Genomic DNA, 15,333 nt, shown 5'->3' with positions numbered 1-15,333 from the left:
GCTTGTCAGCTGTGTGACTCTGGGCAAGTCACTTCACTTCTCTGGGCCTCAGTTCCCTCTTCTGGAAAATGGGGATGAAGATTGTGAGCCCCACATGGGACAACCTGATCACCCTGTATCCTCCCCAGCGCTTAGAACAGTGCTGACAGCTGGCGGAGCTGGGATTTGAACCCTTGACCTCTGACTCCAAAGCCCGGGCTCTTTCCACTGGGCCACGCTGCTTCTCCATCATACAGATCGTACTGTCCCAAGCTCTTAGTACAGTGCTCTGCGCACCGTAAGCGCTCAGTAAGCACGACAGACTGACCAACTGACTAAGGCCGCCCCCAGCTCCATTCATTCATTCATTGTCGTATTTATTTTATTTGTGCATATTTATTCTATTTTATTTTGTTAATATGTTTTGTTCTGTTGTCTGTCTCCCCCTTCTAGACTGTGAGTCCACTGGTGGGTAGGGACTGTCTCTGTATGTTGCCAACTTGGACTTCCCAAGCGCTTAGTCCAGTGCTCTGCGCACAGTAAGCACTCAATAAATATGAATGAATGAATGAATGAATCTATTGAGCGCTTACTGTGTGCAGAACACTGCACTAAGCGCTTGGGAAGTACAAGTTGGGTGACAGACAACAAAACAAAACATGTGGACGGGTGTCAAGTCAACAGAATAAATAGAAGTAAAGCTAGATCATCATCAGTCATATTTATTGAGCGCTTACTGTGTGCAGAGCACTGTACTAAGCGCTTGGGAAGTACAAATTGGCAACATATACAGTCCCTACCCAACAGTGGGCTCACAGTCTAGATGCACATCATTAACAAAATAAATAGATTAGTAAATACGTGCAAGCTCCAGATCGCGACCGTGGGAAGCTCGGCCCCAGTGACCTCCCCATAGCCGGACCTAGCAGCCGATCCCCCCTCAATCAATCAATCAATCAATCAATCAGTAGTATTTATTGAGCGCTTACTGTGTGCAGAGCGCTGTACTAAGCGCTTGGGAAGTCCAAGTTGGCAACATCTAGAGACGGTCCCTACCCAACAGTGGGCTCACAGTCTAGAAGGGGGAGACAGAGAACAAAACCAAACATATTAACCAAATAAAATAAATAGAATAGATATGTACAAGTAAAATAAATAAATAGAGTAATAAATCCGTACAAACATATATACATATATCCAGGTGCTGTGGGGAAGGGAAGGAGGTAAGACGGCGGGGATGGAGGGCGGGAGAAGGGGGAGAGGAAGGAGGGGGCTCAGTGTGGGAAGGCCTCCTGGAGGAGGTGAGCTCTCAGTAGGACCTTGAAGGGAAAGACATCTTTCCCTGCCTCCTGAGTTTGGGGGAGTGGGGGATTCTCCCAAACCCTGGGGCTCTGGCTCCTTATCTCTCCCGCTCCTTCCCAACTCCAGGATGAAGCAGGAGCGTTCAACTTTGATCGGGAGACGGTCATCAACCCTGAAACCGGAGAACAGGTGAGGACCAGGAGGGGATGGGGATAGAGAAGCCGCATGGCTCAGTGGGAAAGAGCCCGGGCTTTGGAGTCAGAGGTCATGGGTTCGAATCCCGGCTCCGCCACTTGTCAGCGGGGTGACTTTGGGCGAGTCACTTCAGTTCTCTGGGCCTCAGTTCCCTCATCTGGAAAATGGGGATGAAGACTGGGAGCCCCACCTGGGACAACCTCATCACCTTGTATCCCCCCAGCACTTAGAGCAGTGCTTTGCACATAGTAAGAGCTTAATAAATGCCATTATTATTATTATTATTATGGGGACGGGGAGGTGAAGGGAACCTCAGCGGAGACCCCCCAGCCGCCACCGTTCGGCCTCCGGAATGGGCGGGAGTGGGAGTGGGGGAATTGAAGAAGGAAGGATGGAAGAAGGAAGCAAATTGGGCCCTCTGAAACCTCCCCCATCCCTTCTTCCTCCTGACTGTAAGCTCACTGTGGGCAGGGAATGCGCCTTTAATTCACTGAATCGTATCTATTGAGCGCTAACCGTGTGCAAAGCACCGTACTAAGTGCTTGGGAGCATACAATAGAGAGGCAGCGTGGCTCAGTGGAAAGAGCCCGGGCTTTGGAGTCAGTAGTCATGGGTTCAAATCCTGGCTCCGCCAGTTGTCAGCTGGGTGACTTTGGGCAAGTCACTTCACTTCTTTGGGCCTCAGTTACTTCACCTAATAATAATAATGATGATGGCATTTGTTAAGCGCTTACTATGTGCCAAGCACTGTTCTAAGCGCTCTGGGGGGGTACAAGGTGATCAGGTTGTCCCACGTGGGGCTCACAGTCTTCATCCCCATTTTACAGATGAGGGAACTGAGGCTCCGAGAAATTAAGTGACTTGCCCAAGGTCATGCAGCAGACATGTGGCGGAGCCGGTATTCGAACCCATGACCTCTGACTCCAAAGCCCGGGCTCTTTCCACGGAGCCACGCTGCTTCATCTGTAAAATGGGGATTGACTGAGCCCCCCCGTGGGACAACCTGATCACCTTGTATCCCCTCCAGTGCTTAGGACGGTGCTTGGCACATAGTAAGCGCTTAATAAATGCCATCATTATTATACAATGTGGCAACAGACACACATTTCACACCCACAACGAGCTCAAGGTCTAATCTGTTATATAATAATAATAGCTGTGGTATTTGTTAAGCGCTTACTGCGTTCCAGGCACTGTGCTAAGCACTGGGTGGCTACAGGCAAATCGGGTTGGGCACAATCCTTGTCCCACATGGGGCTCTCAATCTTAATCCCCTTTTTACAGATAACCGAGGCCCAGAGAAGTCAAGTGTCTTGCCCAAGGTCACCCAAAAGACAAGTGGCGGAGTCAGGATTAGAACCCACGACCCTCTGGTTCTCAGGCCTACATTTTATCCATTATTTTCCAAGAAGCAGCGTGGCCTAGTGGGAAGAGCCCAGGCTTGGGAGTCAAAGGTCATGGGTTCGAAGCCCGGCTCCGCCGCTTGCCAGCTGTTTGACTTTGGGCCGGTCACTTCACTTCTCTGGGCCTCAGTTCCCTCATCTGTCAGATGGGGATTAAGGCTGTGAGAAATGGGGATTAAGACTATGAGCCACCCGTGGGACAACCTGATCACCTTGTAACCTCCCCAGCGCTTAGAAGGGTGCTTTGCACGTAGGAAGCGCTTAACAAATACCATCATCATCATCATCCTCCTCCACTCTTCAGATCACCAGCTGGTACCGGAGCGGCGAGACGTGGGACAGCAAGTTCAGCACCATCGCGTCCAGCTACGAGGAGTGTCGGGCCGAGAGCGTGGGCCTCTACCTGGGCCTCGACCCCCGAGTGCTCCAGTGAGGGCCGGGGATGGACGTCGGGGCGGGGACGGGGGCCTGAGGAGCCGGGAGGAAGAGGAGGAGGAAGAGGAGGAAGAGGAGGGGGCCGCGACCGGCCGAGCGGCTTGACCGCCCCCTCCTCGGCCCTTGTCTTTGGGCAGGATCTTCGGGCTGGGGGGCCCCGAGGCCGAAGACGTGATCTACGTGAATTGGCTCAACATGGTGCGGGCGGGCCTGCTCGGGCTCGAGTTCTACACCCCCGAGACGGCCAGCTGGAGACAGGTATGGGAAGGGGGCTCCCTCGAATAATAATAATAATGATGGTATTAAGCGCTTACTATGTGCCGGCTACTGTCCTCAGAGCTGGGGTGGTTACGAGCAAACTGAGTTGGACGCAGTCCCTGTCGAATAATAATAATGGTATTTGTTAAGTGCTTACTATGTGCCGGACACCGTCCTCGGCGCCGGGGTGGATACGAGCAAACTGGGTTGGACGCAGTCCCTGTTGAATAAGAATAATAATAATAATAATAATGGTATTTGTTAAGCGCTTACTATGTGCCGGGCACTGTCCTCGGCACTGGAGTGGATACGAGCAAACTGGGTTGGACGCAGTCCCTGTTGAATAATAATAATAATGGTATTTGTTAAGCGCTTACTGTGTGCCGGGCACTGTCCTCGGCGCTGGGATGGATACAAGCAAACTGAGTTGGACACAGTCCCTGTTGAATAATAATAATAATGGTATTTGTTAAGCGCTTACTATGTGCCAGGCACTGTCCTCGGCGCCGGGGTGGATACAAGCAAACTGGATTGGACACAGTCCCTGTCAAATAATAATGGTATTTGTTAGGCGTTTACTATGTGCCAGGCATTGTCCTCGGCGCCGGGGTGGATACAAGCAAACTGGGTTGGACACAGTCCCTGTTGAATAATAATAATAATGGTATTTGTAAAGCGCTTACTATGTGCCGGGCACTGTCCTCGGCACCGGGGTGGATACGAGCAAACTGGGTTGGACACGGTCCCTGTTGAATAATAATAATAATAATGGTATTTGTTAAGCACTTACTGCGTGCCGGGCACTGTCCTTGGCGCTGGGGTGGATACAAGCAAACTGGGTTGGACACAGTCCCTGTTGAATAATAATAATAATGTATTTGTTAAGCGCTTACTATGTGCCGGGCACTGTCCTCGGTGCCGGGGTGGATACAAGCAAACTAGGTTGGACACAGTCCCTGTTGAATAATAATAATAATGGTATTTGTTAAGCGCTTACTATGTGCCGGGCACTGTCCTCGGCGCCGGGGTGGATACAAGCAAACTGGGTTGGACACAGTCCCTGTTGAATAATAATAATAATAATAATGGTATTTGTTAAGCGCTTACTACGTGCCGGGCACTGTCCTCGGCGCTGGGGTGGATACAAGCAAACTGGGTTGGACACAGTCCCTGTTGAATAATAATAATAATAATAATAATAATAATAGTATTTGCTATGCACTTACTATGTGCTAGACACTGTACTAAGCGCTGGGGTGGATACACACAAACTGGATTGGACACAGTCCCTGTCAAATAATAATAATAATAATAATAATGGTATTTGTTAAGCACTTACTATGTGCCGGGCACTGTCCTCGGCGCTGGGGTGGATACAGGTAAACTGGGTTGGACACAGTCCCTGTCTAATAATAATAATAATAATAATAATAATAGTACTTGTTAAGCGTTTACTATGTGCCAGGCACTGTCCTCAGTGCTGGGGTGGATACAAGCAAACTGGGTTGGACACAGTCCCTGTCAAATAATAATAATAATAATGGTATTTGCTAAGTGCTTACTTACCATGTGCCAGGCACTGTCCTCAGCACTGGGGTGGATACAAGCAAACTGGGTTGGACACAGTCCCTTTCGAATAAGAATAATAATAATAATGGTATTTGCTAAGCGCTTACTATGTGCCAGGCACTGTCCTCAGCGCTGGGGTGGATACAAGCAAACAGGGTTGGATACATACCCTGTCTAATAATAATAATAATAATAGTATTTGCTAAGTGCTTACTATGTGTCAGGCACTGTACTAAGCACTGGGGAGGATACAAGCAAACTGGGTTGGACACAGTCCCTGTCGAATAATAATAATAATAATGGTATTTGTTAAGCGCTTACTATGTGCCGGGCACTGTCCTCGGCGCTGGGGTGGATACAAGCAAACTGGGTTGGACACAGTCCCTGTCAAATAATAATAATAATAGTGGTATTTGCTAAGCGCTTACTATGTGCCAGGCACTGGATGGAAGCAAGACGTCTTAGTGGACAAAGCCCGGGCCTGGGAGTAAGAAGGACCTGGGTTCTAAAACCTTATAATAATAATGTTGGTATTTGTTAAGCGCTTACTATGTGCTAAGCACTGTTCTGAGCGCTGGGGGGGGATACAAGGTAATCAGGTTGTCCCACATGGGGCTCACAGCCTTAATCCCCATTTTACAGATGAGGTTACTGAGGCCCAGAGAAGTGAAGTGACTTGCCCAAAGTCACACAGCTGACAAGTGGCAGAGCTGGGATTTGAACCCATGACCTCTGACTGCAAAGCCCAGGCTTTTTCCACTGAGCCGTGCTGCTTCTCTGTCAGCCCCCCACGGGACAACCTGTTTACCTTGCATCCTCCCCAGCTCTTAGAACAGTGCTTTGCACATAGTAAGTGCTTAATAATGCCATTATTATTATTATTATTATTATTACCTCATCTGTAAAGTGGGGATGAAGACTGTGAGCGCCCCGTGGGACAACCTGATCACCTTGTAACCTCCCCAGCGCTTAGAACAGTGCTTTGCACATAGTAAGTGCATAATAAATGCTATTATTATTATTATTACCTCATCTGTAAAATGGGGATGAAGACTGTGAGCCCCCCGCAGCTCAACCTGATCACCTTGTAACCTCCCCAGCGCTTAGAACAGTGCTTTGCACATAGTAAGTGCTTAATAATGCCATTATTATTATTATTATTATTATTACCTCATCTGTAAAGTGGGGATGAAGACTGTGAGTCCCCTACGGGACAACCTGATCACCTTGCAACCTCCCCAGCGCTTAGAACAGTGCTTTGCACATAGTAAGCGCTTAATAAATGCCATCATTATTATTAGTATTACTAACATCTTAAAATGGGGATGAAGACTGTGAGCCCCCCCGTGGGACAACCCGATCGCCTTGTAACCTCCCCAGCGCTTGGAACAGTGCTTGGCACATAGTAAGCGCTTAATAAATGCCATCATTATTATTATTATTACTAACTCATCTGTAAAATGGGGATGAAGACTGTGAGCCCCCCGCGGGACAACCCGATCACCTTGTAACCTCCCCAGCGCTTAGAACAGTGCTTTGCACATAGCGCTTAATAAATGCCGTCATTATTATTATTATTATTCTTACTAACTCATCTTAAAATGGGGATGAAGACTGTGAGCCCCCCGCGGGACAACCTGATCGCCTTGTAACCTCCCCAGCGCTTAGAACAGTGCTTTGCACATAGTAAGCGCTTAATAAATGCCGTCATTATTATTATTATTATTCTTACTAACTCATCTTAAAATGGGGATGAAGACTGTGAGCCCCCCGTGGGACAACCTGATCGCCTTATAGCCTGCCCAGCGCTTAGAACAGTGCTTTGCACATAGTAAGCGCTTAATAAACGCCATCGTTATTACTAGTATTACTAACTCATCTTAAAATGGGGATGAAGACTGTGAGCCCCCCGTGGGACAACCCGATCGCCCTGTAGCCTGCCCAGCGCTTAGAACAGTGCTTTGCGCATAGTAAGCGCTTACTAAATACCATTCATTCATTCACCCATTCGTATTTTGCATGTACTAAGGGGTTACTAAATGCCATTCATCCGTTCGTATTTATTGAGCGCTTACTATAATAAACGACCCCTTCCTGTTGCCGCAGGCTCACATGCAGGCTCGATTTGTGATCCTGAGGGTCCTGCTGGAAGCCGGAGAGGGTCTCGTCAGCGTCGTCCCCACCACCGGCTCCGACGGGCGCCCGGATGCCAGGGTCCGCCTGGATCGCGGCAAGATCCGCTCAGTGGGCAGGCCCGCCCTGGAACGCTTCCTGCGCCGACTCCAGGTAGAGGGGGAATGATAATAATTGGCATTTGTTAAGCGCTTACTATGTGCAAAGCACTGTTCTAAGCGCTGGGGAGGAGACAGGGTGATCAGGTTGTCCCACGGGGGGCTCCCAGTCTTCACCCCCATTTTCCAGATGAGGGAACTGAGGCCCAGAGAAGTGAAGCGACTTGCCCGAGATCACACAGCAGCAGCGTGGCTCAGTGGAAAGAGCCCGGGCTTTGGACTCAGAGGTCATAGGTTCAAATCCCGGCTCCGCCAATTGTCAGCTGTGTGACTCTGGGCAAGTCACTTCACTTCCCTGGGCCTCAGTTACCTCATCCGTCAAATGGGGATGAAGACTGTGAGCCCCCCGTGGGGCAACCTGATCACTTTGTAACCTCCTCGGTGCTTAGAACAGTGCTTTGCACATAGTAAGCGCTTAATAAATGCCATCATTACGTTAGTACATTATGTGGCGGAGTCGGGATTCGAACCCATGACCTCTGACTCCAAAGCCCGGGCCCTTTCCACTGAGCCACGGATCCTTTGAACCCCCTCCCGGGCCCTCTTCCCCCCTACGTTTTCCCTCTGCATCCCTCAACAGAACGCTTACTCCATCTCCCTTTCCCACCCCGGGGTGGAACTGACAGGGAGAAAGTGGTTTAAAGGGTTTCGTGGTTTGGACTGATCCCACCCCACTAAACCCCCACCTCCCGACGAGGGGGCCGGCAGCTGCTGCCGCTGTGGATCAAAATAATAATAATAATAATAATAATAATAATAATAATAATAATAATAATAAAATAGTGATGATGATGATAGCATTTATTAAGCGCTTACCATGTGCAAAGCACTGTTCTAAGCGCTGGGGAGGTTACAAGGTGATCAGGCTGTCCCACGGGGGGCTCACAGTCTTCATCCCCATTTCACAGATGAGCCAACTGAGGCACGGAGAAGTGAAGTGACTTGCCCAAAGTCACCCAGCTGACAGTCGGCGGAGCCGGGATTTGAACCCATGACCTCTGACTCTAAAGCCCGAGCTCTTGCTGCTGAGCCATGCTGCTTCTGTGCAAAGCACTGTTCTAAGCGCCGAGGGGGGGATGATAATAATAATAATGATAGCATTTATTAAGCGCTTACTATGTGCAAAGCACTGTTCTAAGCGCTGAGGAGGTTACAAGGTGATCAGGTTGTTCCATGGGGGGGGGGCTCACAGTCTTAATCCCCATTTTACAGATGAGGTAACTGAGGCCCAGAGAAGTGAAGCGACTTGCCCAAAGTCACACAGCTGACAATTGGCGGAGCCGGGATTTGAACCCATGATCTCTGACTCCAAAGCCCGGGCTCTTTCCACTGAGCCACGCTGCTTCTCTATAAGGTGATCAGGTTGTCCCACGGGGGGCTCCCAGTCTTCATCCCCGTTTTCCAGATGAGGGAACTGAGGCCCAGAGAAGTGAGGTGACTTGCCCAAAGTCACCCAGCTGCCAAGTGGCGGAGTCAGGATTCGAACCCATGACCTCTGACTCCAAAGCCCGGGCTCTTTCCACTGAGCCACGCTGCTTCTTATGGATCGTAACCACTTTTTGTCTCCGTTGAGCCGGGGCGAGCCGGCCTTCCGAAAGGCGCTTAGTATAGTGCTCTGCATTTAGGAAGCGCTCGAAAAATGTGATTGATTGGTTGAATCACTGGGCTGAAAATAGTACCACCTAACCGTTCTGGCACGCTTATTTTATTTTGTTAAAATGTTTGGTTTTGATCTCTGTCTCCCCCTTTTAGACTGTGAGCCCACTGTCGGGTAGGGACCGTCTCTAGATGTTGCCAACTTGGACTTCCCAAGCGCTTAGTACAGTGCCCTGCACACAGTACGCGCTCAATAAATACGATTGATTGATTGATTCCCGCCCTGAAAATAAGTAATGATGGTATTTGTTGAGAAGCAGCGTGGCTCAGTGGAAAGAGCCCGGGCTCTGGAGTCAGAGGTCATGGGTTCAAACCCCGGCTCCGCCGACTGTCAGCTGTGTGACTTTGGGCAAGCCACTTCACTTCTCTGGGCCTCAGTGACCTCATCTGGAAAATGGGGGGTGAAGACTGGGAGCCCCCCGTGGGACAACCTGAACGCCTTGTAACCTCCCCAGCCCTTAGAAGAGTGCTCTGCACACAGTAAGCGCTCAATAAATACGATTGAATAAATGAATGCTTTGCACAGAGTAAGTGCTTAATAAATGCCATCATTATCATTATTCTTATCATTTCTCCTCCAAGAGGACTTCCCCGACTGTCATCATCATCATCAATCGTATTTATTGAGCACTTACTATGTGCAGAGCACTGTACTAAGCGCTTGGGAAGTACAAATTGGCAACATATAGAGACAGTCCCTACGCAACAGTGGGCTCACAGTCTAAAAGGGGGGAGACAGAGAACAAAACCAAACATACTAACAAAATAAAATAAATAGGATAGATATGTACAAGTAAAATAAATAAATAAATAAATAGAGTAATAAATATGTCATCATTTCCTCTTCTCCCACTCCCTTCTGTGTCTCCCTTGCGCTTCGATTTACCCCCCTCTATTTCACCCCTCCCTTAGCCCCCCAGCACCCATGCCCCCCGTCCATCATTTATCGATATTAACATCTGTCTCCCGCTCTAGACTGTCAGCTCTCTGCGGGCAGGTAGCATGCCTACCAACTCTATTGTAGTAATAATAATAATAACAATAATGGCATTTATTAAGCGCTTACTATGTGCCAAGCACTGTTCTAAGCGCTGGGGAGGTTACAAAGTGATCAGTACGGATTTATTGCTCTATTTGTACATACTTATTTTATTTATTCTATTGAGAAGCAGCGTGGCTCAGTGGAAAGAGCGCGGGCTTTGGAGTCAGAGGTCATGGGTTCCGATCCCGGCTACACCGCTTGTCAGCTGTGTGACTCTGGGCAAGTCACTTCTCTGGGCCTCAGTTCCCTCATCTGGAAAATGGGGATGAAGATTGTGAGCCCCACATGGGACAACCTGATCACCCTGCATCCTCCCCAGCGCTTAGAACAGTGCTTTGCACGTAGTGAGCGCTTAACAAATACCAGAATTACTATTACTAATTACTATCAGATTGTCCCACGGGGGGCTCGCAGCCTTCATCCCCGTTTTCCAGGCGAGGGAACTGAGGCCCAGAGAAGTGAAGTGACTTGCCCGAAGTCACACAGCTAATTTCACCGAGCCACGCTGCTTCTCTATTGTATTGTTGCATTGTCTGTTGGACTGTGAGCCCACTTGGGTAGGGACTGTCTCTCCATGTTGCCAACTTGTACTTCCCAAGCGCTTGGTCCAGTGCCCTGCACACAGTAAGCGCTCAATAAATACGATTGATTGATTGATGGATGGATTGTCCTCTCCCAAGCGCTTGTGATCCGCGCACCGGAATCGCTCAGTAGATACGATGGATTGATTGATTGCGTGGGCGGGGGCTGAATCACCTTCCTCTCCTTCCTCCCTCCGTCAGGTGCTGAAGTCGACGGGGGACGTGGCCGGGGGGCGAGCATTGTACGAGGGCTACTCCGCCGTCACCGACGAGCCCCCCGAGCGCTTCCTCACCCTCAGGGACACCGTCCTGCTGCGCAAGGAGGCCCGCAAGCTCATCGTGCAGCCCAGTACCCGCCACGACGGTAACCCCCTTTCCCACCTCACCCCGATGACGACGATAATAACAATATTAATAACGACGGTATCTGTTAGGCGCTTACTTGGTGCCGAGCACCGTCCTGAGCGCTGGGGTAGATACAAGTTCATCAGGGTGGACGCAGTCCCTGTCTCCCGTCACACTCATTTTACAGTTGAGGTCGCAGCTCTTAATCCCCACTTTACAGATAAGAGAACTGAGACCCAGAGAATAATAATAATAATAATGGCACTTATTAAGCACTTACTAAGTGCAAAGCACTGGGGACGGTTACAAGGTGATCAGGTTGTCCCACGGGGGGCTCTCCCAGTCTTCATCCCCATTTTCCAGATGAGGTCACTGAGGCCCAGTGAAGTGACTTGCCCAAAGTCACCCAGCTGACAAGTTTCGGAGTCAGGATTTGAACCCATGACCTCTGACTCCCAAGCCCGGGCTCTTTCCACTGAGCCGCGCTGCTTCTCTAAGAAGCAGCTTCTGCCGAAGGAGAGGCGGGGCGAAGTCATTCATTCATTCAATCGTGCTTATTGAGCGCTTACTGTGTGCAGAGCACTGTACTAAGCGCCTGGGAAGTCCAAGTTGGCAACATCTAGAGACGGTCCCTCCCCAGCAGCGGGCTCACAGTCTAGAAGGGGGAGACGGGCAACAAAACAAAACATATAAACCGAATAAAATCAGTAGAATAAATATGTACAAGTAAAATAAGTAAATAGAGTAATAAATATGTACAAACATATATACATATATATGTGTGTTTCAAAGCCCGTCGGAGAGCTCACCTCATTCATTCATTCATTCAGTCGTATTTATTGAGCGCGTACTGTGTGCAGAGCACTGGACTAAGTGCTTGGGAAGTCCAAGTTGGCAACCTATAGAGACGGTCCCTACCCAACAGTGGGCTCACAGTCTAGAAGGGGGAGACAGACAACAAGACAAAACATATTAACAAAATAAAATAAATAGAATAAATATGTACAAGTAAAATAGAGTAATAAATGTGTACAAACATATATACATATATATGTGTTTCAAAGCCCTACTGAGAGCTCACCTCATTCATTCAATCGTATTTATTGAGCGCTTACTGTGTGCAGAGCACTGGACTAAGCGCTTGGGAAGTACAAGTTGGCAACATCCAGAGGTGGTCCCTACCCAACAGCGGGCTCACAGTCTCGAAGGGAGACAGACAACGAAACAAAACATATAAACCAAATAAAATAAATAGAATAAATATGTACAAGTAAAATAAATAGAGTAATACATATGTACAAACATATATACATATATATGTGTTTCAAAGCCCTTCTGAGAGCTCACCTCATTCATTCAAGCGTATTTATTGAGCGCTTACTGTGTGCGGAGCACTGGACTAAGCGCTCGGGAAGGACAAGTTGGCAACATCTAGAGACGGTCCCTACCCACCAACGGGCTCACAGTCTAGAAGGGGGAGGCAGAGAACAAAACAAAACATATTCCCAGACTGAGCCCCCTCCTTCCTCTCCCCCTCCGTCATCCCCCCCATCTTACCTCCTTCCCCTCCCCACGGCACCTGTATAGATGTATAGATGTTTGTACGGATTTATTACTCTATTATTTTATTTGTACATATTTATTCTATTTATTTTATTGTGTTAATATGTTTTGTCTTGTTCTCTGTCTCCCCCTTCCAGACTGTGAGCCCGCTGTTGGGTAGGGACCGTCTCTATAGGTTGCTAACTTGGACTTCCCAAGCGCTCAGTCCAGTGCTCTGCACACAGTAAGCGCTCAATAAATATGAATGAATGAACTTGGACTTCCCAAGCGCTTAGTCCCGTGCTCTGCACACAGTAAGCGCTCAATAAATCTGATTGAATGAATGAATGAACGTGTTTAAGGCTGTGTTTTATTTTAACCCTAAATAAAGTCTCGGTAGGAACGCCCAAGTGGTTGCAGCAAACTTTTTTTTTTAATGGCATTTATTAAGCGCTTACTGTGTGCGAAGCACTGTTCTAAGCGCTGGGGAGGTTACAAGGTGATCAAGTTGTCCCGCGGGCTCACAGTTTTAATCCCCGTTTTACAGATGAGGGAACCGAGGCCCAGAGAAGTGACTTGCCCAAAGGCACACAGCTGACAATTGGTGGAGCGGGGATTTGAGAAGCAGCGTGGCCGAGTGGAAAGAGCCCGGGCTTTGGAGTCAGAGGTCATGGGTTCGAATCCCGCTTCCACCACGTGTCTGCTGTGTGACCTTGGGCGAGTCACTTCACTTCTCTGAGCCTCAGTTACCTCATCTGGAAAATGGGGATGACGACTGTGAGCCCCGCGTGGGACAACCTGATCACCCTGTATCCCCCCCCCCCCCCAGTGCTTAGAACAGTGCTTTGCACATAGTAAGCGCTTAACAAATGCCATCATTGTTATTATTATTATTTGAACCCCTGACCTCTGACTCCAAAGCCCGGGCTCTTTCCACTGAGCCACGCTGCTTCCCCCTTCAAGGCCCTGCTGAGAGCTCACCTCCTCCAGGAGGCCTTCCCACACTCAGCCCCTTCCTTCCTCTCCCCCTCGTCCCCCTCTCCATCCCCCCCCATCTTACCTCCTTCCCTTCCCCACAGCACCTGTATATATGTATAGATGTTTGTACGTATTTATTACTCTATTTCACTTGCCCATATCTATTCTATTGATTTTATTTCGTTCGTATGTTTGGTTTTGTTCTCTGTCTCCCCCTTTTAGACTGTGAGCCCTCTGTTGGGTAGGGACCGTCTCTATGCGTTGCCAACTTGTACTTCCCAAGCGCTTAGTCCAGTGCTCTGCACACAGTAAGCGCTCAATAAATACGATTGATTGATTCCCCAAACTTGTCCGTGAGCTTGTGGGGGGCTGGCCTGGGGTGGACGGATTGTCCCCGATTCCGGGATGGGGGAACCGAGTCCCCGCCTGCCGACCGCGGTTGGGTTTTGTGGTCAGTCTCATTCATTCAGTCGTATTTATTGGGCGCAGAGCACTGGACTGAGCATCTCCCCCGCTCACGTCGATTCCTTCCTTTTCCGCGCCCGCAGGTTCAGTGGTCCAGCTGCTGGAGTACGAGCCCACCGCCGCCGGCCTCATCCGCTCCTTCTCCGAGCGCTTCCCGGAAGACAGGCGGGAGTTAGAGGAGATGCTCACCCGCCTGGCCCGAGCCGATGCCCGCTCTTGGAAGGGCGGCCCAGGAGCCCGGGCCCAATAAAGCCTGAACGCGACGCCGCGGCCCCTTCCCCGTTAAAGCGGCGCGGCCCGCCAATCATTTATTAAGCATTTACTATGTGCAAAGCACTGTTCTAAGCGCTGGGGGGGGGAAACAAGGTGATCAGTTTGTCCCACGGGGGGCTCAAAGCCTTCATCCCCATTTTACAGATGAGGTAACTGAGGCTCAGAGAAGTTAATCAATCAATCAGTATTTATTGAGCGCTTACTGTGTGCAGAGCACTGGACTAAGCGCTTGGGAAGTCCAAGTTGGCAACATCTAGAGACGGTCCCTACCCACCGGCGGGCTCACAGTCTAAAAGGGGGAGACAGACAACCAAACCAAACATACTATCAAAATTAAATAGAATAGATATGGACGAGTAAAATCAATAAATCTGTGTTAGTTTTGTGTGTTCGCCTGTGAGCCCGCCCCTGCTAGACCGTGAGCCCGCTGTTGGGTCGGGACCGTCTCTAGAGGTTGCCGACTTGGAGTTCCCAAGCGCTTAGTCCAGTGCTCTGCACACAGTAAGCGCTCAATAAATCCGATCGAACGAATGAATGAGTGGGGCTCACAGCCTTTCATTCATTCAGTCGGATTTATTGAGCGCTTACTGTGTGCAGAGCACCGAATGAATGAATGAAAAAAGTGTTATTGAGCTCAGTACAATGCTCTGCACACAGTAAGCGCTCAATAAATACAATTGAAAGAATGAATGAATTAAAAGGGTGTAAGCAAGGCTGCTACATTGTGTCTGCGTCTTTATTCTGCCAGCCTCGGTCCTCAGCGTGAATAATAATAACGGAATTTATTAAGCACTTACTGTGTGCCAGGCGCTGTACTAAGCGCTGGGGTGCATACAAGCAAATGGGGTTAGACACGGTCCCTGGCCCGTGTGGGGCTTGCACTTCCCAAGCGCTTAGTCCAGTGCTCTGCACACAGTGAGCGCTCAATAAATGCGATTGAATGAATGAATGAGTGGGGCTCACAGTCTTTCATTCAACTGTATTTATTGAGCGCTTACTGTGTGCAGAGCACTGTAGCT

At 49.2% G+C, this 15,333-nt stretch overlaps 1 protein-coding gene across 2 annotated transcripts in view; it reads left to right on the top strand.

Moving 5' to 3' along the window:
* Positions 1-14,419, top strand: part of LOC119943346 (dipeptidyl peptidase 3-like) — a 44,921-nt gene extending 30,502 nt beyond the window's left edge. The window contains exons 13-18 of one of the 2 annotated variants that reach the window (XM_038764259.1): positions 1,408-1,470; positions 3,184-3,308; positions 3,452-3,572; positions 7,248-7,427; positions 10,913-11,075; positions 14,125-14,419. In XM_038764259.1, the coding sequence (XP_038620187.1) occupies positions 1,408-1,470; positions 3,184-3,308; positions 3,452-3,572; positions 7,248-7,427; positions 10,913-11,075; positions 14,125-14,291 (819 nt within the window). In that variant the 3' untranslated portion in view covers positions 14,292-14,419. The remainder of the gene's footprint in view (positions 1-1,407; positions 1,471-3,183; positions 3,309-3,451; positions 3,573-7,247; positions 7,428-10,912; positions 11,076-14,124) is intronic. The other variant, XM_038764260.1, reaches the window with a different exon arrangement.
* The last annotated feature ends 914 nt before the right edge of the window (positions 14,420-15,333 follow it).

The sequence above is a fragment of the Tachyglossus aculeatus genome, chromosome 22, assembly GCF_015852505.1.
Source record: "Tachyglossus aculeatus isolate mTacAcu1 chromosome 22, mTacAcu1.pri, whole genome shotgun sequence".
Classification (NCBI taxonomy): Eukaryota; Metazoa; Chordata; class Mammalia; order Monotremata; family Tachyglossidae; genus Tachyglossus; species Tachyglossus aculeatus.
This window is presented reverse-complemented; position numbering and strand designations above follow the sequence as displayed.